This window comes from Phocoena sinus, chromosome 21 (genome assembly GCF_008692025.1).
Source record: "Phocoena sinus isolate mPhoSin1 chromosome 21, mPhoSin1.pri, whole genome shotgun sequence".
Classification (NCBI taxonomy): domain Eukaryota; kingdom Metazoa; phylum Chordata; class Mammalia; order Artiodactyla; family Phocoenidae; genus Phocoena; species Phocoena sinus.
Genome location: NC_045783.1, coordinates 35480437 through 35506646, shown reverse-complemented (window position 1 = coordinate 35506646; position 26210 = coordinate 35480437). Strand labels below are relative to the sequence as shown.

Sequence of the window (26210 nt, the reverse complement as noted above, 5' to 3'; positions counted from 1 at the left end):
CCCCCTCAGAGCCCCTGACGAAGGCAGCAGCAGGCTTCGCACACGCAGGTTCACAGAGCCCAGCGGAGGGAGGCAGGGTTGACAATGTGACTTTCTCACCTCCCCAGCCAACTCTCGCTGTGGGGCTTGTGGTTGGCTTTTTATGCGAGGGGGTGTATGTACTGTGTTGTGTTAGTTGTTAATTAATTCGCGTTCAAACCAGCTGCTTAATAAATAAGCAAATAAGAACATTCCCCAAAATGACTGAAATTTGTTGGATTTATTTCTTTCTAAAGTTTGTACATTTACATATATCATATACATATTTTAAATCCTTCACTATTTTGCATGATTTCTATTACATAAAAACCATTTAAATGCAATAAATTTTGTTGTTGTAAAGCAACAAATTATCCCCAACTTATAAAAACACAGGAAGAGTTATATTCATGAGCATTTATACAGTAGAGAAATGTACTCTATACATCACAGCTTCTATACACATCAGGTGACTCACTGGTCTGCACGGTTAGCTTTCCTTCAACAACGGTGAGATAGGGTAATATTTATATACAACCATTTTAATAAAAAATAAAGCGATCGTAAAATGTAAACTTAATTTTCAAAATATTCTTTAAACACTTTAACAGTATCCACATAAATTACTGTTCCATTCAAAAGATGACCACCATAAATACCGTGATTCTCTAGGAGACAGCATTTCTCGAATCTGGTGGGCGAGGAGGAACAGGTTTCCTAAGGAGTTGGTGCCACGGCCTCACCCAAGTCTGCCAGTGCTGACAGTCTGGCCACTGAAAATGAGTAGGCTGCTATTTTATCACTAATTACTTTCACGATTTCAGGGACATATGGCACCGGGACTAGAATGAAACTGAAGTGACTGGTGGAGAAAGCTCTGAAGGTTAAGGGACTGACCCACTCTGCCAATTAGTTTGAACCCCAGTAAACATAATCCAGTTAATAGATTGGAAAAGTTCAAAGCATGTTTTATAGTAAAGGATACAAACCTCTGCCCTCTGCCTGCCCTACAGTAATCAAGGCTGCGGTTCCAGCTCTCCACTGCATCAACTTCTGCTCTAGAAACAGGCTCCGAAGCCGGTGGCGGGGGTGGGAGGAGGAATGCACGGAGGCACTCAGGCCTCTGCCCAGCAGGGCTCATGGGCCTGGGGAGAACCGCGCGGCAGCGGGCTGCGTCCCTTGACCCTTCCGCGGAAGCGAAACCTTATCCATTTCCAGAAATCCAGGTGCAAAGGCAAACAGATCATCCATCCCCGGTTATAGTTCAACCTGCCATCTTGTTTCTTGCAAAGGCAAAATATGCAGTCTTGTCTTCAGTCAGAGAATTGTTTAATACCTTTTGTCAAGCGTCACTGCAGTGACTCGGTCACCCTCAGCAGGGTCAGCCAATGAGGACAGCTGGATCCCTGCAGCCAGGGAAGGTGCACATGGACCAACCCTGGGCTCCTAGGAGCCCAGGAAGAGGGAGGCTGGGAGGAAACCCTCTGCAGAGAGGTGCATGCCGGCCTCTGAGGGGGCGTCCCAGCAGGAGCCCAGGCCCACAGTGGGTCCTGAACTGAGCTTGTGCCTGGGGCTCCCCGGGGGGTGCTCGGGGAAATGGTAAGGGAAACTCCAAAATTCTCCCTAGTAACCAGCATTTTCAGGAACTGACAGTAAGGTGCTTATTTTTATAGCACTATTCGTGAAAGCTGAGCCTCCACCCTGCGAAGGGAAACCCATCGTGGCCAGGCTCCTCCCCTTTCCAGCCCCACCACCAGCTCAGAGGGGAGCCTGGTGGGGGGAAGGCTGTGACCCCCCCTCCCCGTACTCCCTTCTCAAAGGAACCAGCTACAGAGCGAGCAGCAGCGCCACTGGGGACGATGGCCACGCCAGCCACTGCGGGACGCCGGGGAGCGAAGGTCCACCAGACAGGAGATGAGCGTCCCCCAACTGCCAGCCACCCGCCTCCCCGCACAGCATCTCAAGGTCAGATGCGGGGCTCCAACTCCTGCCCGCCCGGGAGGGGCCTGCGGGCCGCTGTCACCTTGGTCCACACCTCTCGCAACACTCGGGCGCTCTGGGTCTCAAGTTTATGTCACTTAGGACACTCGCTGTGTACACGCGTGCAAGTGCATGTACACACTGCCGAGGCTCCACGTGCGCCAGATCTCTCAGAGCGGAGGACAGGCCACAGCATGTCTCCCTCTGCGGAAGGCAAGAGGCTCACACACTCCCCACATCCTCACTTTGACTCTTGTTCCTACAGCTTAAGAAAGGGTCCTAATGGCATTAAAAATCAGTGAGCATGCATCCTCTCCGCAGAGGAGATGTTATTATCCATGCCAAATGGTTACTTGGCTTTATATTAAAAGTCCAAACATTTCAAATGATTAAGCCCCAGAGTGAAACTTTAAAATTTTGATATTCCTTTTGTATATGATTTCTGAGTCAAATGGACACTTTTGCAAATCACTATAGTTCTTAGAAGGAAACACACTCTTGTGGAACAGAGACCCTGCTGCGCAGCCACAGAGCCAACTCACAGCGCGGTCAAAAACAGATTAGGAAATAGGATACATTGGCAAAAACGGTTTGAGACTGCAGAGTTAATTAAAAAACGCAAGTGTAACCACCACTACTACTGCAGCCTGGAGCTGAAGCTGAGCCTCCCAGCCCACGACTCCCACCCTCTGAACTGGACACGAGGAACGACAGGCAGTGTGCGTAGACGAATACACTGCACTCAACCACTCACTCACACACACTCAGTTTTGCTTTAAATATACCAACATGCTGGCTAATAAAGTTTTAATCTCTAGTTATCTAATACTTATATACTTTAAGATAGGCAGTAAGCTCAGACAACTAAGGCCAGTGGCTCTTCTTTGGGGAGAGGCCGGAAAAGAGACCTAAGTATAAAAATACTAAAGTTTTAACCTGGTCCATAGCCTGTCCTAAAATTCTTTTACCTGTGTCTAGATGCTAATTTGTGCAACCGCAGGCCTGGAGGGCAGTCCCAGATCTCTGGAAGCCCTGATCTGCTGCAGGGCTGGCGACAGTTCTTTAAGGTGAAGAGGATGAGGACGCAGTGCTAGGAGGGTGGTTTGGGCTGCTGTAAAACTGACACAGGAACATAAATGATACGCTGGGCACTTAGCTAATTGTTCTGAAAGCTCTATTTTTCTGGACTAATTACAACAATAAAGAACGTGTGCTTTAAAGCATCACATTTTGTAATAAGCCCCAAATTGTCAGTTTGACTTTATGTTTAAGTGCTCTTAATACTGAAGTTGCTAAGACTGCACAGGCTGCCTGTGTTTTTTTTTTTTTTTCCCTTTCTTTCTGTATATTTCAAATTATAATGAGCTACAGCCCCACCCCGGGTATTGTACACAGTACACTGAAATAGTTTAACAAAGTTAGTTCAGAGCCATTTTTGCTCTGGTGATTCAAAGCTCATTTTCTAGCATAAAATCTTATCACGAAATTTTCTAGCATAAAATCTTATCATTAAAAAAATTAATCAAAATATCATTTGAATTTAAGTTTAATAAAACAGTACCACTGTATAGACTCTCAAAAACTGCATTATATATTCAATCCTATGAGGTTTTTACTTGCTTTTCATATCACACTGGTTAAGGACAAAAATAAATTTGATGTACATATGCCATATACTGATGTACAATCTACACATTGATACAATATAGATACATACAACTATAAATACCTACAATTACGACATTGGAAGGTGAGAGAAGGCATACTCTTTGATGCCTGACATACTATCAATATTCTCCAAAAGCCTGCAACACTACAGATACACACGTAAATTACAAAGGATGAGCCAAAGAGACCTAAGGAAACCTACTGTATATACAACTACTTAACTTGCCATATTTTCTTGCTGTTGCAGTCAAGTCCACAGACTGTCATACAGATTCACATCTTTACTGGCACTCTCTCTCTCTGAAGACATTCTCTCTGCAGGCACTGGCCACTCACTGTCCTAGGCAGAGGCTTCCCACTCGGGCTTTGGGTACTCTGGGCACAAAAGGAAAATGGCAATGGCTTTGGACCTTGGTCCTCCTTTTGAGAGTGAGACACTGAAAAGAGAACAGAAGTGGTGACAAAGCACCTTTCATCACTGTTGGGTTATTCTGTGTGAGCTACTGGTCTCTGAAGTCCTCTGGGTAACTTGGTACTATAAGATGTCCAAGGCCAATGGAGACACCTGTTGCCCGGGGCAGACTGTTGGCCTGGGAGAAGAGACAGCCAGAAAGCTTTGGAACCAGGAAGGCCCAGAGGCTCATCTCCTTACAAAAGCTGATCTTCTGTCAGAGTAACTCAGATGCTCCGTGAGAAAAGCAGGTGCTAGTTAAGCCCAAGTCACACTAGTCATTATCCAGGCTCTACTGTGAACAAGTCCCGGGTGCCACTTTGATTCCTGTTTAACAGCGCTAATCTTATAATTGCAAAAATTCTGACAATTGAAAAGTGAAGGGATCAGGAGGTTGTCCATTGTTGCAGCTAAGGAAGGTGGCTCCCCGCCTGCTGAACCCTTGGCCCGGTCCACAACAGCTACACTACAGAGCTTTGGACCACAAGGCTGAGAACGCCCTGTGAACTTGGTCTTAAAAAAGCTTAACGGGCGACTACAAGGAAAAATGCCAAAGAATCAAATTCCAGTGACCACTAACTAAACCCAAGAAAGTGTTCAAAGTAAGACAATAGAGAAACTTCTTTAAGGTCAATTTTCTTCCAATTGTCTATGATTAGGGATAAAGGCAGAGAAGAGGTGCAGCTCAAGGCCAAAGCAAGCCCTGCCCTACCTAAGAATGTCTTCCCCAGCTCTTTCTGTGCTGGAAGGACAACAGGCCAGGGCTGGCAGGGGGCTCCTTCCCTGCTGGGTATGTAAACCTCTCTCCAGCCTCAGGGGGTTCTGTGCTTTGGCCACAGGGTGAAACACAAACACAAGAGACCAACCCTAGACTGGCCTTGGAGAGCCAGCCAATTTTTCTCTCCCAGAATTAACTCCCTCACGTCACTTCTGACCAGGAAACACTCATCTTTGGAATGAGGATCACAGCCGGAGAAGCAAAGACGGTCCTGCACAGGTGCTCTCCATCCTCTTTACGCAAGAGCAACAGAAAAGGTTCACATGGTCCAGGACTGCGGTCCCCCAGACGACTCTCCACACGAGGTAATTAAAATGTGCAGAAGTGTTGCTTGGTTTAATCAGGCATTACTAAGAGTCAGCAAATGATATCTGTAAAAAGCATACTTCAAATAATGTCTATGGCTGGCAATAAAATAAAGACTCTTGCATGCTAGTAATTAGGTTTCGATTGCTAACAAGGAAATCCTGACCCCTCCCTGTAAATGTCAATATGTGAGGTGGGGGAACACACCCTGAGACACTTTGGTTCCGGTTCCACACATGGCTGCTTCTATGGACAATTCGGCAACAAGACCGTCACCAAGGTATTTTGATGACTCTCAAGATTTTCTATACTAAAAATTAATATTAGGTGTATTTCTGCAAAGAGGAATAATAACTTATTAGATGGAGAGAGATCGCAAGGCTCCTGGTACTAGGGGATGGGTGAGGGATGGGGGGCAGTACCTTCAGAAGGGAAGGAGGGGGCTCCCCTGTACCGTGAACTGGGTGGCAGGCGTGGAGGAACTGTGAAGGGGAAGGTCTTCAGTCATGTCTCCTGACTAGACACCACGGGAAAGAAATGATCACAAAGGAGACCCTGGTTGGGTATGGGCAAGGCTCTCAGGATCCTGTCACAGAAGGGGCCTTGTCTCCTACAGGATAAGCTCTTGGCCTGCAAGGAGCACTGGCACCAGACAGTCCAGAGGCCTCAGGGGGAGGTGTTCTCAGCCCATCCCCTAACAATGGCAGTCTGGGATCATGGCTCACAAAATAACCTTTGCAGTTGTTTTTCAAGATAAGCTATGACGCAGTATATACCACAGCTTCAAAAGTGCCCTTCTCATCTGTCTCTCTATTAGCATATCCAGAAGTTCTTGGAGATAACATCAGTGAGTCACACAGTGAGCACAAGGCCGTCGGTGCTGATGCTCACTGGGCATTTCAGAGCTGTTCGAGTGTCTAAACACTGCAGCAAGGTACCATTCCACGTCTGGTACAGACTCTAAGTGACACACACGGAGACATTCGACATACACAGACACACACATACTGGGAGCACACACATTCAAGCCAGTCAGGGATGTTGATTCTTCTTTAGTTATTGAAGCTCAGAGATGATATGGTCTAGGTACCTCTCTCCCCTCTGCTTAGGATAAAGATCTAGGCAGAAAGCACACACACTGATGATTCAGATTCTAGGAAGAAACCTTGGATTCCCTTGTAGAAACCTTGGATTCAGTCAGAAGCTACAAAGAAAGAATCAGGTACATGGGCCATGTTGGTAACTACCCTGTTTGTTTCTAGGTCTTGAAACAAATTTAGTCACTGCCTTTACCTAATAAACAAGATAGAGGGTTAGAGGGAGTTTTTCAAATGTGTGGCAAAAACACCACAAAGCAAGCAGCTACAACCTTACAGAGGGGTTTCTCTTTTCTGGGCACCAGCAAGTATGGGCATTTCTACAGCTGAAGGAAGTGCATGTTAATAAATAGTCCTGTATAAATGCTGGTGCATCAGAACAAAATACCACTAGAAAGTACCATGGTTCAGGAGCAGGTTTTCTCTAATTCCCCGGAGCCATGCTACCCACACAGAGTCCCTGAGCCTCTAGTCACACAGCACCTTAACTAGTAAACCGAGTAGAAAAGAGCAAATCTCTGTGGGAGAGAAAAGAACATTCAAAGTAATTCCATTCGCTCTGAACTTGTGGAGATTCTAGGTTTAAGGATCACAGAGTTTTCAGGTTCCAAAATCAGAAAGTTCTAACTCACAGTGGGCTCAATTTTCACTTCTTTCTTCTCCTCAGTAAGAGAATGTTCTGTTTATCACCCTGAATTTCAAAGGGACTGTCCTTGGAATAAGCTTATGACTGCTCTGAGCAGATACAAAGAAATGATTTAGAATCAAGGATTTATTTTAGGGGACAGTTCAGTGCAGCAGGGTAAAGCGGCTTCACAGAGACAGAGACAAGAACAGACTAAGGGACTCTGTGTTTGTCACCAGGAGATTCCTCAGTTTTCCAGCCATAATTCCTTCAGATTTTATTCCTTTCAGATTTATTGTAAAGAATCAACATCCTATTGCCAAACAACTATAGGGAAAAACAACTTTTTCCTTCCTTATTTTGCTTTATTAAGGAAAGAATGAAAGGGGCTCCATTTTGATATTATTTTGTTAGGAAGACCCCAAATTCTTACAACCAGGAGACAACACCATGCCTATATATATAAAAGAACCTAATTCCCGGATGGCAGGGTATCCACCACAGATGGCTCTGGATTCCTTGTCTAGACCCTGTGGGAGTGGGGTAACAACTTCCTGCAGATCAAAAACACAGCTCGCTGCTGCAGCCCCCAAGAGTCCATTGTTGCCACCATCCTTTAGAAAACAAAATGAACTTGGGGCCACCTTGCCTCAGCCTTCAAAAGACGCCATTTCCTCCTTCCTTGCTTGGCTGAAATGGAATCTACACTTCAAGCGAGCTAACGTGCTTCTTAAATTCTCCAGGCCTGAGGTCCTTGCCCCCCTTTACCCCCACCAGCAGGGCTGGACTCAACACTAAGCACTCAGATGCATGAGGCCTCACGGGGGAGTGGCACCTCCCGTGAGTGTAACTCTTAACTGAACTTCTGCGAGCGCGAGAGCTGGATTCCACCTCTGTGACTGGGCAAGATTTCACATGAAAAGGCTTATATTAACTCTGGCTAGAATTTTCTAAACTACAAAGTTTGTCCAGTTAAGTGTTTCACAATGGATTAAATCTTTAACCTTTATAAAAAGTGTAACAGCTGATTTGAGAACACACAAAACAACTGAGCAGAGTGCAAATGAGAGAACCCTGAGGGAGAAGTGATACATAATCCATTCTGAAATCATGATCCCCTCCCCTCACAAAAGGTGCATTAGTTATCAGGTAGCAGAAATCATCAAAGCAAAGAAATCAAGAGCAAAGAGACAATCTGTACAGAAACTAACAAAAATATACAATAGGAAAGGTTACTAATGCACCATTTAGTCACAGACTTTGTTTTAAATATATTCACGGATTCACCAGAAAGATCTTGAAAAACTCTATTTTGCTCCACGACCAGCACTTCCTGGCCGCAGATGGATTCTAAGTGACTTTTTGCTTAATGCTTGGAGTTTCAGGTCGGTGGTCTTTCCTCTCCGACACGTTTCTCTTGACCTTGGCGGTGACCGGAGATGCATCTGGGTTCAGCGAGGGGCTGGAGTGCGACTTCTTCAGGCCCGCGGCGCCCCCTCCACCGCTGCTACTCAGCAGCTCCAGGCCCCCCTCTTTCAGAAGGCGGACATACATCTCATAGCGGGTTTTCTGCAGGGAGTCAGAGAAGAGGGGTCAGTATACTGTCACAGGCACACGGCACAAGGCGCCAGCGAGCTCACTTCCCGAAGGGCAGGGCTGGCAGCTCAGGAGGCTGACTGATGGTTTCATCGATTCGCTAAGACATAAAGATAGAATGTGAGTTCTCCTTCGTTCTGCATTCTGCAGGAATGGCTGTGAGATGGAGGAAGCCTGCTTCCTGAACACTCAGCACAAGAAAGTGTGAGTTGGAAGAGCTGCGGCCTCCGGTTTTGGGGACCAGATGGCTCTCAGGCTCAGGCCTGCAGCCACTGGGGCCGCCCCACAAGGCCGTGGCCAAGGCCTCCCCTGAACCTGGCTGGGGTGTGGTTCTTTACTCCCAACTTGAGGAAGCAGTTGGTGGTGAACCTGTACTCTTGTCCCCTACAGGACCACTAATACTTCCTAGAAGCTGCTCTGGGTTTCCTGCTATGGCTTTTCTGCTAGGATTACCAACTTCTCAGAGTACTATGGTTTCTTGCAAAACTTCAAATTATTCCCTGATGTTGTCCTTTATTCTACACATTTTTTTTCATCAACTGTTCATTGAGTGTCTACTATGTTTTGAACGGCTCCTTGATTTTCTTGTCTCTGGGTATCTTTTTCTAAGAATAATTGAGAAGAACACTGCAGAGATTTGTTTTCTCTAACCTTTACTGGTGCTGCTTTTCTTAAGTTTGTATCTGAGTCACTATATAGAGCTATTGTGTACATACTGCAAACTACAGAAGGGTCTCAGATTCTCGATTTGATAGATTCTAGTCAAAATAAGTCTCTCATCATACTGCTTCAACACATGAAGGATCTGTAGAAGGCCTAAAGTATTTTCTTTCTCAGCAAAAGAACAGCTCAGTTATAAATTGTCCCAACAAAGGCAGCAAAGTCTTTTATAACTCTAAGTCTTTTAGGGATTTTTCTGGTCAAATTGAGATTTTATATATCTGTTTTAAGTTAATAATTATGAAGGTGAAGCTACTTGAAGCTACTCTTTCAAGTTGTTTTGCTCAAAAGTAGGGAAAAGCTGCTAGTCATTAAGCTTGCTCTGGGTTTGGTCAGTAGCCATGTTGAGGTGCCAAGCTTTGGTTGACAATGATTACATTATGGGGTGCCCACAGGCTAACTTGAGGGCATTAACACAAGAATCATATACAATTGGTACGTTATTATCCCTGTTTTACAGTAAAGGAAATAGAGGCAGAGATAAGTCCAAGACAGTAAAGAAGTGAAGCTGGGATATGGACTCTAGAACCCATACTCTTAAGCTGCATTTCCTTCCTGGGTATGAAAATATACGCAGGAATGTGTATTTTAGGATGACAACTCTGAGAGACTCTGTAGGTTTGGCCAATCAAAAGCCATTTTCAACCCCCCTCTTCTCCTATGTCCCTCCCACTGCTGGTAAAACCAAATACTTACTTTCCCAGACACTCCTGCAGCTAAGATAGGCTGTGTGATATTTTAGCCACTGAGATATAAGGAGAACTCTCCTGGGGGACTTCTGCGAAAGCGATTTTGCTTTCTGATGAAAGGGGCAGGTTGAGAGGAGAAGCCACTGGTGCCAGCCCCTCACTCTTATTCCTTCCTTGACATGGATGTGATTCCTAAAGCTGTAACCCTGTGAAATGAGGCAGCAGGCGTGAAGGCAAAAGGACAGCATGCTAGGCCTGAGGGAAAATGGAAAGACAGAAAGAGCCCGGGTTCTTGATGACACAATGAGCTGGATCCAACTCTCAAAGTCCTTATTGCCTCTGACCGTCTTGTTAAGTATGAATAATAAATACCCTTTGGGCTTAAGCCACTGCTAATCAGGTAATGGTTTTTTCTGCCACATTTTTTCCTTCTAGTTTCTTTTGAGATATAATTGACACACAGCACTGTATGAGTTTAAGGTATACAGCATAGTGCTTTGATTTATATACATCATGAAAGAATGATCACAAAATGTTTAGTGAACATCCATCATTTCATACAGATACAAAACTAAAGAAATCGAAAAAAATTTTTTTCCTTGTGATGAGAACTCAGGATTTACTCTCCTAATGACTTTCATACATAACATACAGCAGTGCTAATTATATTTATCATGTGTTTCATTACACCCCTACTACTTATTTATATTATAACTGGCTGTTTGTACCTTTTGGCTGCCTTCATCCAATTTCCCCCTCCCAACTGGCAGCCAGAAATCTATTCTCTTTTTCTATGAGTCTGTTTATTCGTTTATTTCTTTTTGATGTATAATTGACCTACACACTATGTTAGTTCCTATTACACAACATAGTGATTCAACATTTCTATACATTTCAAAATGATCACCATGATAAGTCTAGTTACCAACTGTCACCACTCAAAGATATCACAGTTACTGGCTATATTCCCCATACCCTTGACTCATTTATTTTGCAACTGGAAGTCTGTGTCTCTTGATCTCCCTCACCTATTTCTCTCCCCACCCTACACCTCTCCCCTCTGGCAACCACCTGTTTGTTCTCTGTATCTATGACTCTGTTTCTGTTGTTATGTTTGTTCATCTGTTTTGTTTTTAATAGATTACATGTATAAGTGAAATCATATTGTATTTGTCTTTCTCTGACTTATTTCACGAAGCATAACACCCTCTAGGTCCATTCATGTTGTCACAAATGGTAAGATTTCATTCTTTTTTATGACTGAGTGGTATTCAATTGTATATATACCACATCTTCTTTATCCACTCATCTGTTGGTGGACATTTATGCTGCTTCCATATCTTGGCAATTGTAAATAATACTGCTATGAACATTGGGTGCATTATCTTTTTGAATTAGTGTCTTCATTTTCTTTGGATATATACACAGAAGGGGAATTGCGGATCACATGGTAGTTCTGTTTTTAGTTTTTTGAAGGACTGCCATACTGTTTTCCACAGTGGCTGCACCAATTTTATTTTTAACTGAAGTAGAGTTGACTTACAATGTTGTGTTAGTTTCAGGTGTATAGCAAAGTGATTCAGTTTTATATAAATCTGAAAAAGAATATATATATTCTTTTATAGGTTATTGCAAGATACTGGATATAGTTCCCTGTGCTATTACACAGTAGGTCCTTGTTTATCTATTTTATATATAGTAGTGTGTATCTGTTAAACCCAAACTCCTAATTTATCCCTCCCCGCTGGCTGCACCAATTTACAATCCCACCAACACTGTAGGGGGGTTCCCTTTTCTCCACAGTCTCGCCAACATTTGTTATTTGTGTTCTTTTTGATGATAGCCATTCTGACAGGTGTGAGGTGATATCTCACTGTGGTTTTGATTTGCATTTCCCTGATGATTAGCAATGTTGAGCACCTTTCCATGTGCCTCAAGTACTGTTAATTGCAGATGAAAGCATCACTAATTGATACACATTCCAATTTTAGTAAAGAAGTAACAAAGGAATAAAATATTAATCTTTTCTCAGAAAGCTATCAATACATAAGGGTTTAATAAGGGCACATGCTAATAAAAAATATGTCATAAGTATTACACAGTAGTCTATGCATCAGTGAAATCTAAAGTCATGTTCATTCTAGGAATTTAGAGACTTAATCTGTCTCTAAACTGCCTTGGTGGCAAGAATAAAATGCAGGAAAGAACTGTATTTTAATATGAATAAGGTTTAGTAAAATGATCTAAAGACAGTTTAAAAATACATTCAGAAAATCAATGTAAGGCATACTATTTCACAAAACTAGGGCATTTATACAATAAAAGGGATATGAAGGACAATTTTTTGAGATGACTTGAAAGAGGACAAAAGAAGAAAAGGTGACTGGGCCATTTTCTACTAGCTTTTGAAGAAACTGACATTATTGGGAAAATTCAACAAAAAAATGCATAAATTAAAGCAATTTCATCCACTCATTTTACAGCTCCAGCTGCAAATCTGTTGCCCCCATAAATTACATCAGTGTGTCAATCAACAAACAAAAGGCAGAGCACAGAGGAGTGGTAGTACATGAATCATCAGATGAGAAGAAAAGGCAAAGCAAAGCAAAGGGTGAAAGGGGGCCGGCAACCAGGACTGCTCAGATGTTGAGAGAAATAAGGAAAAAAATAATGTGGGTTTGTTTAGGAACTTCCAATGGCTGTGCTCTATTTCTGAGTTATAAGGGCTTACAGGGACACAGGCTACTAAACCCAGTAATACAGCTTTGCTTTCTACCATTCTCTGTGGCCAAGCCAAATTCCTCTTTAAAATATTTTAGGAAAACTTATCTTTAATCTCAGGACTCTTCAGTACTACTGGAAGGACTGTGATCTACGTTCTTCTGGGATTACAGACTCACCAAATTTGTAAACCTCTATCCAGAGGCTTTGGGGCCAAAAAAAGATTGCCTCTGAGCAAAGACAGGCAGCTCTGAATGCAGCCCGAGGAGTGAAGGGTTAGGACTGCCCGCAAAATTCTTCTCCAAGACCTCTCCTGACTTCTCCCCTCTGGGGTGGCAAAGTCAGACTTCTTCCTAACAATGCAACCATGTGCCATCTTTGGGAGGGTTTATTTCCTTTTTTCCTTTCAGAGAAGACATGACTCTTTTTTCTAAGACCAATCCTGAAATTTTTTTTAGGTTAGAGCTGGTGTTTAGGGAAAAGCAGAGCAACAGCAGGAAGTGTACTTCTCAATCACTTTTTAACCTGATGTGCCAGTTCAGAGACTGAAAACCTGAGGGTCATGTTCCAATGGTCAATCTCATCCAAAGAAGCTGGTAGAGGACAGAGCAGCAAACACTGTTTGCTGCTTCCCTAGCAGCCTCCTCTTGCAGCTGACGGAGTTGTGCTTTTCACTGAGGGTATCATGTTCTAGCCTAACCCCAGGACAGGAATCGTGGTCTAACACAGCAGGGATAACCCTCATCCCCTTGCCAGTCAACGTTGCAGCCCTGTGACCTAGACCTGGCCAGTGACATGTAAGGAGAGCCGACTAGGGTACTTCCATGGAAGCAGTTTTTGGTGCTCTGATAAAAGTTGGGAGATGAAATGTTCGGAGCTATGGCAGGCACTTTGAAACCATGAAACGATAAGCATGAAAACAAAAAAGCCAATGTGCTAAGGATAGCAAATCAGAAGTTTAGAAAGATCATATATCTTTGGTGGCAACTCTCAAGCAGCCAGTGACCATCTACTTCAAGTTTTCTTAGATGAGATAAAGAATGTTTATACTGTTTAAAAACTTAGTCAAGTTTTCTATTATTTGCAGACTAATAAAATGGTCAACACTCAGCTTGGACTCACTCATAGAAACAACATCCCAATTGACTGACAAGGGCTTAATTTCCAAAATAGACAAACAGTTCATAAAACTCAATAACAAAAAAAACAAACAACTCAATCAAAAAATGGGCAGAAGACCTAAATAGACATTTCTCCAAAGAAGACAGACAGATGGCCAAGAGGCATGTGAAAAGATGCCCAACATTGCTAATTATTAGAGAAGTGCAAATTAAAACTACAATGAGGTACCACCTCATACCGGTCAGAATAGCCATCATCAAAAAGTCTACAAATAATAAATGCTAGAAAGAGTGTGGAGAAAAGGGAACCCTCCTACACTGTTGTGAGAATGTAAATTGGTGCAACCACTATAGAAAACAGTATGACAGTTCCTTAAAAAGCTAAAAATAGAAGTACCATATGACACAGCAATCCCACTACCGGGCAAATACCCAGAGAAAACCATAATTCAAAAAGAGACATGTACCACAATGTTCAATGCAGCACTATTTACAATAGCTAAAATATGGAAGCAACCTAAGTGTCCATCAACAGAATGGATAAAAAAGATATGGGGTACACACACACACACACACACACACACACACGATATCATTTATATGTGGGATCTAACATATGATACAAATGAATTTATTTACAAAACAGAAGCAGACTGACAAGACACAGAGAACAAACTTATGGTTACCAAAGGGGAAAGGGGGAGGGGATACATTAGGAGTTTGGGATTAGCAAATATTATATATAACTACTATATATAAAATAGATAAACAACAAGGACCTACTTTATAGCACAGGGAACTATATTCAATATTCTATAGTAAACCATAACGGAAAAGAACATGAAAGAGAATATATATTTATAACTGAATTACATTGTTGTATACCAGAAACTAATGCAACATCAACTGTACTTCAATAAAAAACAGTATCTCAATTGAGCTGTACGTGCACTTCCTGTCATATTTCTATTTAGCAAAAGATATGCTTAATTAATAGGATTTGGTATAACATAGTTTTGTTGGGTTTTCTCTGAATATTCAACAAATTATTGATGGATGTTATTCCACCCTAAGCCATACTGTGGTCACATAATAAGTATTAAATCCATTGACTATTTTATTATTTTCATTAATAGTTTTATACCAGTTGTTTGGTCGCCATGGGTGCTAGAGTACAGTTCTCTTGGTCCTCCCCTATAAGCCTACAACACGTAGGATATCAAGATTGTTAAGAGTTAGCCAACAAATTGTCCTACAGCAGTTTCTGGATCTGGCTAATGATTAGTTAGTATACTAGTATTTACTAGGGAGCAGCCTGGAGATACTTCTAAAATCCTGAGGAATTTGACAATTTGACAAATGCAGCACTATTTGACAATAAAATGCAGCAAATTTGACAATAAAAACTTTGCTCCTTGATCCTTCTTTCTCCCATATCCCACATCCATCTGTCCCTCCATCTTCAGAATAAATTCAGAAGCACACCATTTCTCTCTGCTGCCACCACTTCCAGTCTGGACCAAGCACCATCACCTTGTGCCTGGATAACTGCGATAGCTGCCTCTCTGGTCCCCCTGCTCCCTCTCTGCCCCCCATGCATACTCTTCTAGAAAGAGAGTCATGGGCTAAACTGTAAGAGTGTGTCATCTGCTCAAAATGCTCCAATGGCTTCTCATCCTTAAAAATCCTTCCAAACCCCAAATCCTTACACTGGCCTAGGAAACCCCCATCAGTGCCACCCCCCGCCCCCCAGTCTGGTGTCTTACTGCTCCCCCCGGGCATGCTGTGTGCCAGTCATCCTGCCTCCTGGCTGTCCTTGAACATAGCAGACACACTCCTGGCTCTAGACCTCTAGTACCTGCTGCTCTCTCTGCCCAAGAAGCATGGCCCCAGGAGCCCACAGGACATATTCCCTGGCCTCCGTCACCCCTTTCAGTCTTCACTCAAATGTCTCCTTTATGCAGAGGCCTTCCCTGGTCATCCAGACCTAAAACTGCCACACCTGCTCTTCGCACTGGTCACTGCATTATTTTTCTCCTTAGCATTCTCACCATGAGCCTTAGAGTTTGCTTATGAAACAATCTTGTCTATCTTCCCCCTGCCAATCCTAGAATGCAACCACATGGGAGCAAGGACTTGGCTTTAGTTTGTTAATATATCCCCAGCACAGAGAACACAGAGTACACACTAAGTAAACATTTGATGAGTGTATAAATGGAAAGAAGGAACAAATGAGAAAATAAATTTCTCATGTCTAATAGAAAACATATTTTGAACTCTTAATGTGGCAAATTCTAGAAAAATAAAACCATGGATATAGATGCAGAGGTAGATGCCTGATGAGCCCCTCTGTCAGTAGCCTCTAGGGAATGCTCTTTCACCTCCAGTGTTCCCCATTCCCATGTTTTCTACAAAAATGCTATGGTCTGACCCTAAGTGGCACCACTCAGCAAAGACTTATCTATGCCCCCCACATCCAGACCACGGCTGTCAAGACGCCACCCGCGCGCACCCTGCAGAGTGTGCTGAGGCTGCGTTACTTAAGACTGGGGCTCTCTTTCTACAGAGAAAGAAAAGTAGTTTATATCATACTTTTGAGGTTCATAAAACAGAGACATGTTTTCTGAGCGTCTCTTATCTAGTAGTACATGAAGACCAAATTTTATTACTCACTTAGAGCTTTAAAAAAAAAGTGAAAAACTGGACTTTTGGAGTGTGGAGTGTGGTGGTTCTTCATTTGTTAGTGACTAGATCTCATTCTGACATGAAGGGCAGCCTCTAAATTTACCTTCTAACAAAAGCATCCATTAAAAAGATAAGAGTTTGTCAATGGTCATTTATATGTGAATTCCTTTGCCTGATGACTCTTGCATGTGACTTACATGTAATGCACCAGGATCACATTTACCCTTGGGTAAATACTTCAACACTCACCTAAGATTCTAAGCTCTGTGGGTCAGAGTAGCAGCCTCATCAATATTAACATGGGAAGGAAACTGCTGCTGACACTAAACAAGTAAATAATAACAATATGGAGGTTTTACACTTTTGCTCTGACAATAATGTTCATAACCAGATAGTAAAAAGGGAAGAAGAAACAGCAAAAAACCATGAATGTTTTAATTAACATAATTCATGCCACAAAGTAACCACTGTGCAAGCATGAACATAGCTCCTGATTGGGCACGTTAAAGATGAGATGGGCTGCAGAACGCAAGTCTGTGGGAAGCAATGTGACAGTGAAAAGAGCAGTCTTGGGGGCAGGTGGCCACTAACTATGGCATTGATTCACTTTCCTAAATCCTTGCTAGTTTTCATTACGTGGCCCTTCCAGGGTGTACTTTCATTAGGAAGGACAGAGGGAGCCTGAGAATGCGATGTGCTTTGGGGACAGTTACTGCCTTTGGTCACGTTATTAAAGGTCTTTTTTTTTTTTAAATCATTTTCACAGTTGTTCGCTTTTTTAAAATTTTATTTATTTATTTTTGGCTGCGTTGGGTCTTTGTTGCTGTGTGTGGGCTTTCTCTAGTTGTGCTGAGTGGGGGCTACTCTTCGTTGTGGTGCGTGGGCTTCTCATTGCGGTGGCTCCTCCTGTTGCAGAGCATGGGCTCTAGGTGCACAGGCTTCAGTAGTTGTGGCACATAGGCTCAGTAGTTGTGGCTTGCAGGCTCTAGAGCACAGGCTCAGTAGCTGTAGTGCACGGGCTTAGTTGCTCCGTGGCATGTGGGATCTTCCCGGACCAGGGCTCAAACCCGTGTCCCTTGCATTGGCAGGCGGATTCTTAACCACTGTGCCACCAGGGAAGCCCCGTTATTAAAGGTTTTGTTGTAGTCTCTGTGGATTCATTCTCAGATCAATTCTTAAAAATTTCAGAGCTGTATGCTCAGCTTCCTTGCTCAGAGATTCTCCAACAGTATGAATAGATTCATAGCAGTATAACTGTGTGAGCTGATCCCACTATCAGAAAATTGAGATGGGATTTTACCAAATCCAAGCTCAGTGGCTACTCTCTGCAGAGAAGAATCTGAACACTGCTTTTGTGGCTTTGTCCATTCAGCAAGCTCTCTCCCTTAATTTCCTTCGTAAGATTTGCGCTTTCCATAAAACCTTCTGTGACCACTGAGAGCCAAAGACAATTCAAATGCTTAATGGCTTCTTTTTCTCCTAAAATCAAGTTGTTTATTCACTCTGTACCCTCCTTACTACATTGTTTTGCAAAGTTAATTTATTAAGTTGGTCTTTAATCACCTGTAAGAATACTTCTCAAACATGTAGGAAAAATATCCCTTTCACTAGCAGCAATGCTTACTAGAGAGGAACAAAACAATACAGTATCCAAGGCCAAGTAAGCTGTGGCTTAGGTTGAATGTTAAGTGCTAAAAAAAAAAAGTCCTGAGTATTGTTATTATTTGAAAAGAAGTTTAATCACATCCACATCTGATGGAGCAGTTTCTTTTTTTTGAGTATGAGTTCTGCATACCATTTTTCATTTCATTTAATATAACACTATCTCCTTTTGACCTCTGATACATGAATACAATAGTAACAGCCTAAATGAAAAGAAAACTGCAATGGCAATTCTAACTTAGCGCTGCCATTTGCCTTCAGACCTCACTGCACCAGCAATCAAGTCCTGAATACATTTCCTCCCGACATTTCCCCTTCTCAGGCAGGAAGGGTAAAAGGCCAGCTTAAAATGAAAGGAGAAGAACACCAATAATGTCATGTACATAGCAAAACACTTTTTACTCCTAGGTCTCTACATTGGAAAACAAAGAAACAAACCAAAACAATTAAAACAAGCCAACAAAACAAGGAGCTCTGGAAGAAACTGCTCATCTCCACTCTGCATTCTATAGGACGATGCAGAATTGACTTGCAGACTTTCTCCTTGCCCGGCTGGCTCACCCTCCGCTACCTGCTAACTTAAGAAAGCAATACATTAAAAACAGAGCTTTCTATAAGTTCTTATCTGAAAGCTATGCTAGGACTTACATTTTTAAAAGGAAATTTTAACGTCTTTTCCCTATGCCATTCCCCTATCAGGCTTCTGCATGTAATGGTAACCCACTACCAAAATATAGCAAATACACACATTTTTAGGTTGTATAGTTTGTATTCGTGGCTTTCTGGGAAAACCTGAGGCAGTGTGAATTCTATTGTTTTATTTCAGTCTACCTTTTGGCTCGACTGCTCTCTAAATGAACTTTGTGACTTCAATTAAAAACAAAACTAAAATAAAAAGCTTACTCATAATAATAATGTAAGCAGAAGAGGTCAAAAAACTCTAGTACGGACAAAAAGCACTGGGTCTGCAGAAAGCATTTTGAACGTGTCTTTGTCTCCATCCTGTGGTCCTGGTCTGATGCTCCTAAGGCGTCTGGTCTCTGCCCCCAGAGCTCCCACAGGCCCTTCAGGGAGCAGCGAGGGCTCAATGGCCACCCCTGTCGTGCTTGTCCCTCCCAGGGCCCCCAGCTGCCAGGCCCAGGCAGGCAGATCCCCTGCAGTGCTTTTCCCTTTGCAACACCTTTGTGGAGAAGAACAGGACTTCGGTGTCAAGGAGAGCTTTCCCAATTCTGAGAGCTAATTTTTAAAACGCTGCTGCCTTTCTCACTCTTCACACTTTGTTTCTCCAGCTCTCGAAACCCTTTCTATAAACCCAGTCTGTATTAGTACCCAGATTTTTTTTCTCTTCTTAGAAATTAAATGCGAAATTCTCAATTTAAAAGTCCACAAAGCTCACTTAGAAAACAGAACACAGTTTGTTTTCTAGGTGGAAAACTCAAGAATTGTCCAGTTCCCACCTAGCCATGGGTCAGTCCTGCAGACCTGCCATGCACCAGGCTCCTGGCTCTGGGGGCCCTGCCCAGCGTGGCCTTGCATGAGGGTTTTGACAATAGCTGAGTGTAAAATTAACTGGAAAAAGAAAATTAACTCTGGATCAATGGGATTAAAAAGTTTAATGGAAAAAAAATTGTCCTTTGAAACACAGAGATGTGAAGTCAAGTTTCTACATACCCAAGATAAGTAATCTGAGCTAGAGAAATACTACTTATCTGGATAAGAGGCTAAATTTAACTCCTATGGGATAAAAGTTTGTCTCTCACTAAGTTTTTCCTTAGGGAACTCACATCTAAAACAAAATTTTAGTTTGTTATGACAACATTCTTATACAGGCCACACTCTTTTTTTTTTTTCCGGTACGCGGGCCTCTCACTGTCGTGGCCTCTCCCGTTGCGGACCACAGGCTCTGGACGCACAGGCTCAGCAGCCATGGCTCATGGGCCTAGACGCTCCGCAGCATGTGGGATCTTCCCGGACTGGGGCACGAACCCATGTTCCCTGCATCGGCAGGCAGACTCTCAACCACTGTGCCACCAGGGAAACACCTACAGGCCACACTCTTAATCCTTGGTTTATATTTAGTTTGTGCTTCTGGCTGTACTGGGATTCCCTAAAGTCGCACACACTTTCTCTCAGAAATACGCTCTCGGGATTCTTTGTGGCGTCTGGCCTGTCACGTGCACAGGTCCCAAAACGCCAACGCCTGTCATAGGGGACAGGTCAGTCTTTCTAGGAAATTTTTAAAGTAGGATTTGAGGAAGCTTTGAAGGTAAACTACCTTCCCCACTGACTTCCCAGGACACTTCATACCTAAGATATATTGATTGATTTTGAGCTCAAAGCAGTTTTGCACCTTCTGCAGGCCCAGCTCAAATATCTCTCTTCCATCTCACCAGGTCTGTGTCCAATTCTGAGCCTGTCTTGGTAAAGTATCTTTGACCCGTGGAGTCAGAACACTGAGCGACCAGGCCTCAGCAAGTCCCTCGCCCCCTCCAGTCTCAGGCTCCACAAGTGGCAGAATGAGGGGCAGCTATAAACTTCCCAGGACTCTCTAAGGAGGGAAGCGTGACACATGGATGAAGACGCAGTGCTGGTCCGGGGAGGGGAAGGCACATGGGAAACCAGCTGTGGTTGACTCTGTCCACAAACTGGCCAAAGGCCAGACCCGGTCAGGCAGGAAACCTCCGGTTGAGGTGAGAGGCCCGGACGTGTCCCTCGTGCACATGAGCCACACCTCCAGGAGCTGTCCAGGCAGACAGGTGCTCCTGCAAGAAGTCCATGACCGGGGGACCTTCTTCCAGCCTTCCAGTGAGGGCTGTACTGAGAAGGCTAGTACAAACATAGGATTTTTGCATATGAGTAATTCTGAACTAGATACACCTAAAGAACCGCAGTAGCCTGCTCCAACAAGCCTCTGCATCTCAGAGGAGGGGCTCAAGCACACAAGTTTTTAAAACTCTTACATCAAAAGCATACAGATTCTTATGGAAAGTAGTAGGAAGAAACCTAAAGTAGTTAGGCAGAGATAAAGTATTCTGGGTAAAAAGAAAAAAACAGAGTTAGCACAGGAAAGGGCGGACAGTACCAGCAGTCTGCAAAAAAACGGATGGGAGGGTCACTTACCAAAAGGTCCAAGGGAATTGCGAAGGAGGCCGCTCACACTATTTGCATGAGAATAGCTTTGTGGGGAGACTGAAGGGGCACTGCCTTCTCACAAGTCACTGTGGTGACAGCACTCACACCAGGTGGGCCTCTTCTTTACTGAATCCCCACCCAGAAGTAACAATCAAAACAGTAAACAACAGGCACAGCACAGGCAGCTAGACAGAAGCGACACCGTCCACAAACTACTGTAGAGTCCTACGGTGCACAACAGCTGCACATCTTCCATTATGCGTGAAACCTGCACCCCACTTGTGACCAGGCCTCCCAGTCCCAGCTGGCTTTTAGGGGGACTGAGCAGCACAGGAGCCACTGCCTCAGGCGGTTCCTGAGCACGTGCAATGTGGCCACCTTACACCGAGATGTGCCCTAAGTGTAAAGGTATACTAAAGTTTGAAGACTTAGGAAGAAAAGAGCATCAAATATCTTAATATTTTATAGTGATTACATGTAGAAAGGATAACATTTTGGACATATTGTGTTAAGTTGAAAAATCTTATTACAATTAATTCTACCAGTTTCCTTTTATTTTTAAGTGTAGCTACTAGAAAATTTAAAATTATATATGTGGTTTGCACTATATCTCTATTGGACAGAGCTGGTCCAGATCCCCTGATATCCCCAAATTGAACTATTCTTGTTTTACGTTTAAGAACACTCTTAGGGATCATCATGAGAGTGAGTTAATCTAATAAACTATTTGCTGTTAGTATGTATCTCGCATCAAAAATAAAGAGTTGGAGGCGACCTTATAGGTTAGTTCACCCAATCCCATCTCATCTCCACAGCCAGAAACTGAGGTCCAGAGAGGATAACTAGTACCAAACACATCAAGGATGAGACTAAAGTGGCCTCCTAACTTCCAGTCCATCCCTTTTCCTAATTTTACTATTTTATAATTGCAAGTATTTTCCCTTTTCTGGCAGACAGTACATTCACCCAAAGCAGTGACCCTCCTCAGAGCAGACATTTCAGGTGTAAGGAGGGATTTAGGGACAGAGTCACTGTGGGTCCTGTGACTGGCTGTTTGTTCTGCTTCTCAATCATCTGTTTAAAATGTGATTCAAAGGATCCTGCTGCTAAGCTTCTCCTCCCTTCAGAAGCGTGCATCATCTTTTACAGATGAAAATCCAGCGCTCTGCAGACCTCGCTCGTTGTGTCATACAAAATGCAACTCCAAACGGCAATCAAGACTCCTGTCTCTGTAGTTAACTGGACTTGTATGCCTGGGCAGATGCTGAACCTGGGTCTCTAGACTCTAACACTTAGTCTTCTATTAGAAAAAGAAAATTCCTAAACTTCCCCAAGAATTCTATTAACCTGCCACATCTTAGCTTCTCAGATCCAGACCAGGGATCACCTCTGTGATGTTTTCTATAAAGGAGACAGTGCTGGATTCCAGGCTAGACCCTGTTACTGAGACTGAGACTCTTCTTCAAGTGAGACTGAGACTCTCCTTCAACTGAGACTCTCCCTTCGCTAGGGAGAAAGATGGTGATCACAGCTATCTCTGTACTTTTACAAACAAGGCGACTCACAAATTAACAGCTAGATTGTCTTGTTTCAGAGATGGATTAGCCTTGTGGCGGCTGGCAGTGCACTGAAATATGCCCTTGCGCTTCTCCTGTGAGAGAAAAAGTGGACCGTCACATGAAAATTATTTATCTGATGTTGACAAAGACTGAGCAATCTGAGGGGGCAGGGCTAAGATCACAAGCAGAGAATCTGTTCAAAAAGAAATACATCAAACCACCACCTACCCACCGTGCAGCAAATAGCCCAACGATAAAACTGAGGGCTTACACCCAGAAATTCATATTACGTGCGCTCCTTGATATGAGATGCTTTGAATTTCCTGAACGGCACTGTATGGAATGTGCTCTTATTTCAAATACATCAATTTCAGAAGGAATCGCGCCATTTTACATGCCACCAAAAATTAGAAATTCAGAAAAAGATGCATCACGCCTCAAGGATGCCCTAGATTTCCTAGATTTAAAATATTCCGTCCCAAGAGATTTACATGTCTTACTAGAATGGACATTTGTTGTTTCTAAAATTGAGCTTCCAGCCATGTGGTTCGTGTGGGCCCTGCCTGCCTTAAGCCATAAGCATGTGCTACTCCAGGTCGAAATTCAGGAGTGGGCACGTGGCTGATTTCTAGCCCATTCAGCCAAGGGGACTTATTCTGCATCTGGGTAGAGCCATCAGGGACGTGGACTTCTTTTCCTGCTGGATTGGAACCTGAGAACACATGTACCTGGAAGTATCCATTTTCTCACCACAAAGAGACAGTTGATTCCAAAGCCCATGTTCAAAGATCTAAGACACAAAGCATATCCAACCATCTGCAGCCTCTGTACAGGGATGGCAAACTGAACCGCCCCCAGGGGCCAGGCCAGCAACACAAATGTGGATGCCTGCTAGGCTTGATATACTAAGGGGTGGTGGGGAGGGCCCTGTAGGTCTTCCCTAAATGCATTCAAATCTCAGTGAAAACAAATCCAGCACTGCGATGGCCAAAGAAAACATTCTGACCTTAGGTCTGCTGGCCCATGAAATGCACTGGTCTGGTGCTGCCCGCCAGGTTTGCCCTGGCTCTGCAGTGAACCCGGGAGCCTCTGTTAGCCTGCCCTCAGGAATCCCTCCCTCCTGTAAGCAAACCTCTTACAGCCCAGTCACGCTTCTCACAGATTTGGGTTGCTCTGGTCTCCCTTTCCCTACTCAGGTCTAAGAATTAATAACTTATGCCACTGAAAACATCTTAAATGTCACATAAAAAACATCCTGGATCAAACAGTATCTTCACTTTAACTGCTAAAGAGACATAAAGACAAATTTCTGGGGCCAAGTACACTGCTAGCAAGGGCTGTTTCTTAAAGGGCCCAGGAGTATCGGGCACAGCCCAGCCTACTGTGCTTCGAGTGGCTGGAGCTTTGTAAGTTTTTATATGTGACACAAACCACCCACCTGTCCCACATCCTGATAAATTTCCTAATGTACTAGGAAGATGGAGATCAGTTAAACATTTTTAAGTGAAAAGGGAACTGAATAAAGTAGAAATAAGTTATAAGGAAGTGAGGCCATTTCTGATATTTATTTTTTGAAACTGGGAAATGATGGCGAGTTTCTTACACAGACTTATGATGCCTAACGACCCTTTCAAAACTGAGATCAGACTCCACACGAACTCTTCTAAACAAGTAACAGCCACAGCTTGGGGGAACCAATTCAATCAAAAACAAAGCAATGCCACCCCTCCCCACCCGCTATGAATACACAATAAAGAGAGACAGGCATGAACTTGGTCAACTAACAGCCATTCTGAGGGGAGTTTGCTGCTTACAGTAATAGTGAATATCCTTACAGGCTAAGGCTGAGATTGATGGAAGTCTCCTTGTTCTCTGTAGACTTTTTATAGACTTCAAAAACAAACAAACAGGAGAATGGACTTGAGGACACGGAGTGGGGGAAGGGTAAGCTGGGACAAAATGAGAGAGTGCCATGGACATATATACACTACCAAATGTAAAATAGATAGCTAGTGGAAAGCAGCCGCATAGCACAGGGAGATCAGCTCGGTGCTTTGTGACCACCTAGAGGGGTGGGATAGGGAGGGTGAGAGGGAGGGAGATGCAAGAGGGAAGAGATATGGGGATATATGTATTACTGATTCACTTTGTTATAAAGCAGAAACTAACACACCATTGTAAAGCAATTAGACTCCAATAAAGATGTTAAAACAAACAAACAAAAATCAAACAAACAAAAAACAACCACTGAACCTTCTTATTTACCAGAGTTTCTAATCAGTTACTGTCAGTCAGGGTTTGGAGAATTTCTAAGTCGTAGAAAGAGCTGTGAATTTGGCGCACTACGAAGAACTGTTTGTACTGAAAGCAACTTGGAATATAAATAACTGAAACACATTAAGTTAGAAACAACCCCAGTGTTATTACCAACAGCTTAATATTCTAACAAAATAAAGGTGTTTTTCTTACCAAGATGTAAAAATTACAAGAACTGCTCTGAAACCACAGCGAGTCCCTTTACTACAGGAACAGGTGAGAGAAGAGGCTCCTGCCTGTGTTCTTCCCTGGTGACAAGGATGCAGATGGGATTCAAGCTCCCCTTCCTGTCACTGCCCATCTGAGGTCACAATGAACTGCAGACACTGCTGTCTGCTTATCACATTAGTTTTCAGGGGAGCTACTAAGCTTTCTCGGGGAACCACTTCCTCTGATGTTATCTTTTATACTCAATAACAAAATTCTATTTATTCACTCAACAAATATGTATCAAGCACTCAGTCCATATTCCAGAAGCTGGGATAGAGCAATGAACAAAGTACATGGGACGGTCAGTAACACTCAGACCTCCTGTTCAGGAAATAGAGCAGCCTGCTAGGGAAGGCTGTAAAAAGCCAAGCACTGAATTCTCTGCAGAGCCTCTCTAAGGCACACACACAAGACAAATTCTGGTGGCTGAAATAACAGCAAAGTGGACCCCGAAAGATATAGTACTTCAATTTTAAGTTAGTGAAAAATAATGATTCACTTAAAAAAAAAAGATTACAAAAAATTTTTGAGATAACCTCTATGAAGTGAGGTGCCCGTCTGCCTTTCTGGTGACACAGGTCAACACAGTTTGACAGACAATCCAGCATGCCTGACATATTACCATATAAGACGATTTTAATGAGCCAAAGTCCTTGAATGCAATCTTCAGGCTCCTTGATGTGACAATTTTTCTTTCTTTTTTTTTTTTTTTGGCGGTACGTGGGCCTCTCACTGTTGTGGCCTCTCCCGTTGCGGAGCACAGGCTCCGGACGTGCAGGCTCAGCGGCCATGGCTTATGGGCCCAGCCGCTCCGCAGCATGTGGAATCCTCCCGGACCGGGGCACAAGCCCGTGTCCCCTGCATTGGCAGGCGGAC

The 26210-nt window shown here is 43.4% G+C and overlaps 1 protein-coding gene across 2 annotated transcripts in view; it reads right to left on the bottom strand.

Annotated features, from left to right (window-relative positions):
• Window positions 1-244: 244 nt before the first annotated feature.
• Window positions 245-26210, bottom strand: part of PSD3 (pleckstrin and Sec7 domain containing 3) — a 584040-nt gene continuing 558074 nt past the window's right edge. The window contains exons 16-17 of one of the 2 annotated variants that reach the window (XM_032618448.1): window positions 7373-8492; window positions 245-5711 (exon numbers count right to left, since the gene is read on the bottom strand). In XM_032618448.1, the coding sequence (XP_032474339.1) occupies window positions 8274-8492 (219 nt within the window). In that variant the 3' untranslated portion in view covers window positions 245-5711; window positions 7373-8273. Of the gene's footprint in view, window positions 8493-26210 lie in introns of both variants that reach the window. The other variant, XM_032618447.1, reaches the window with a different exon arrangement.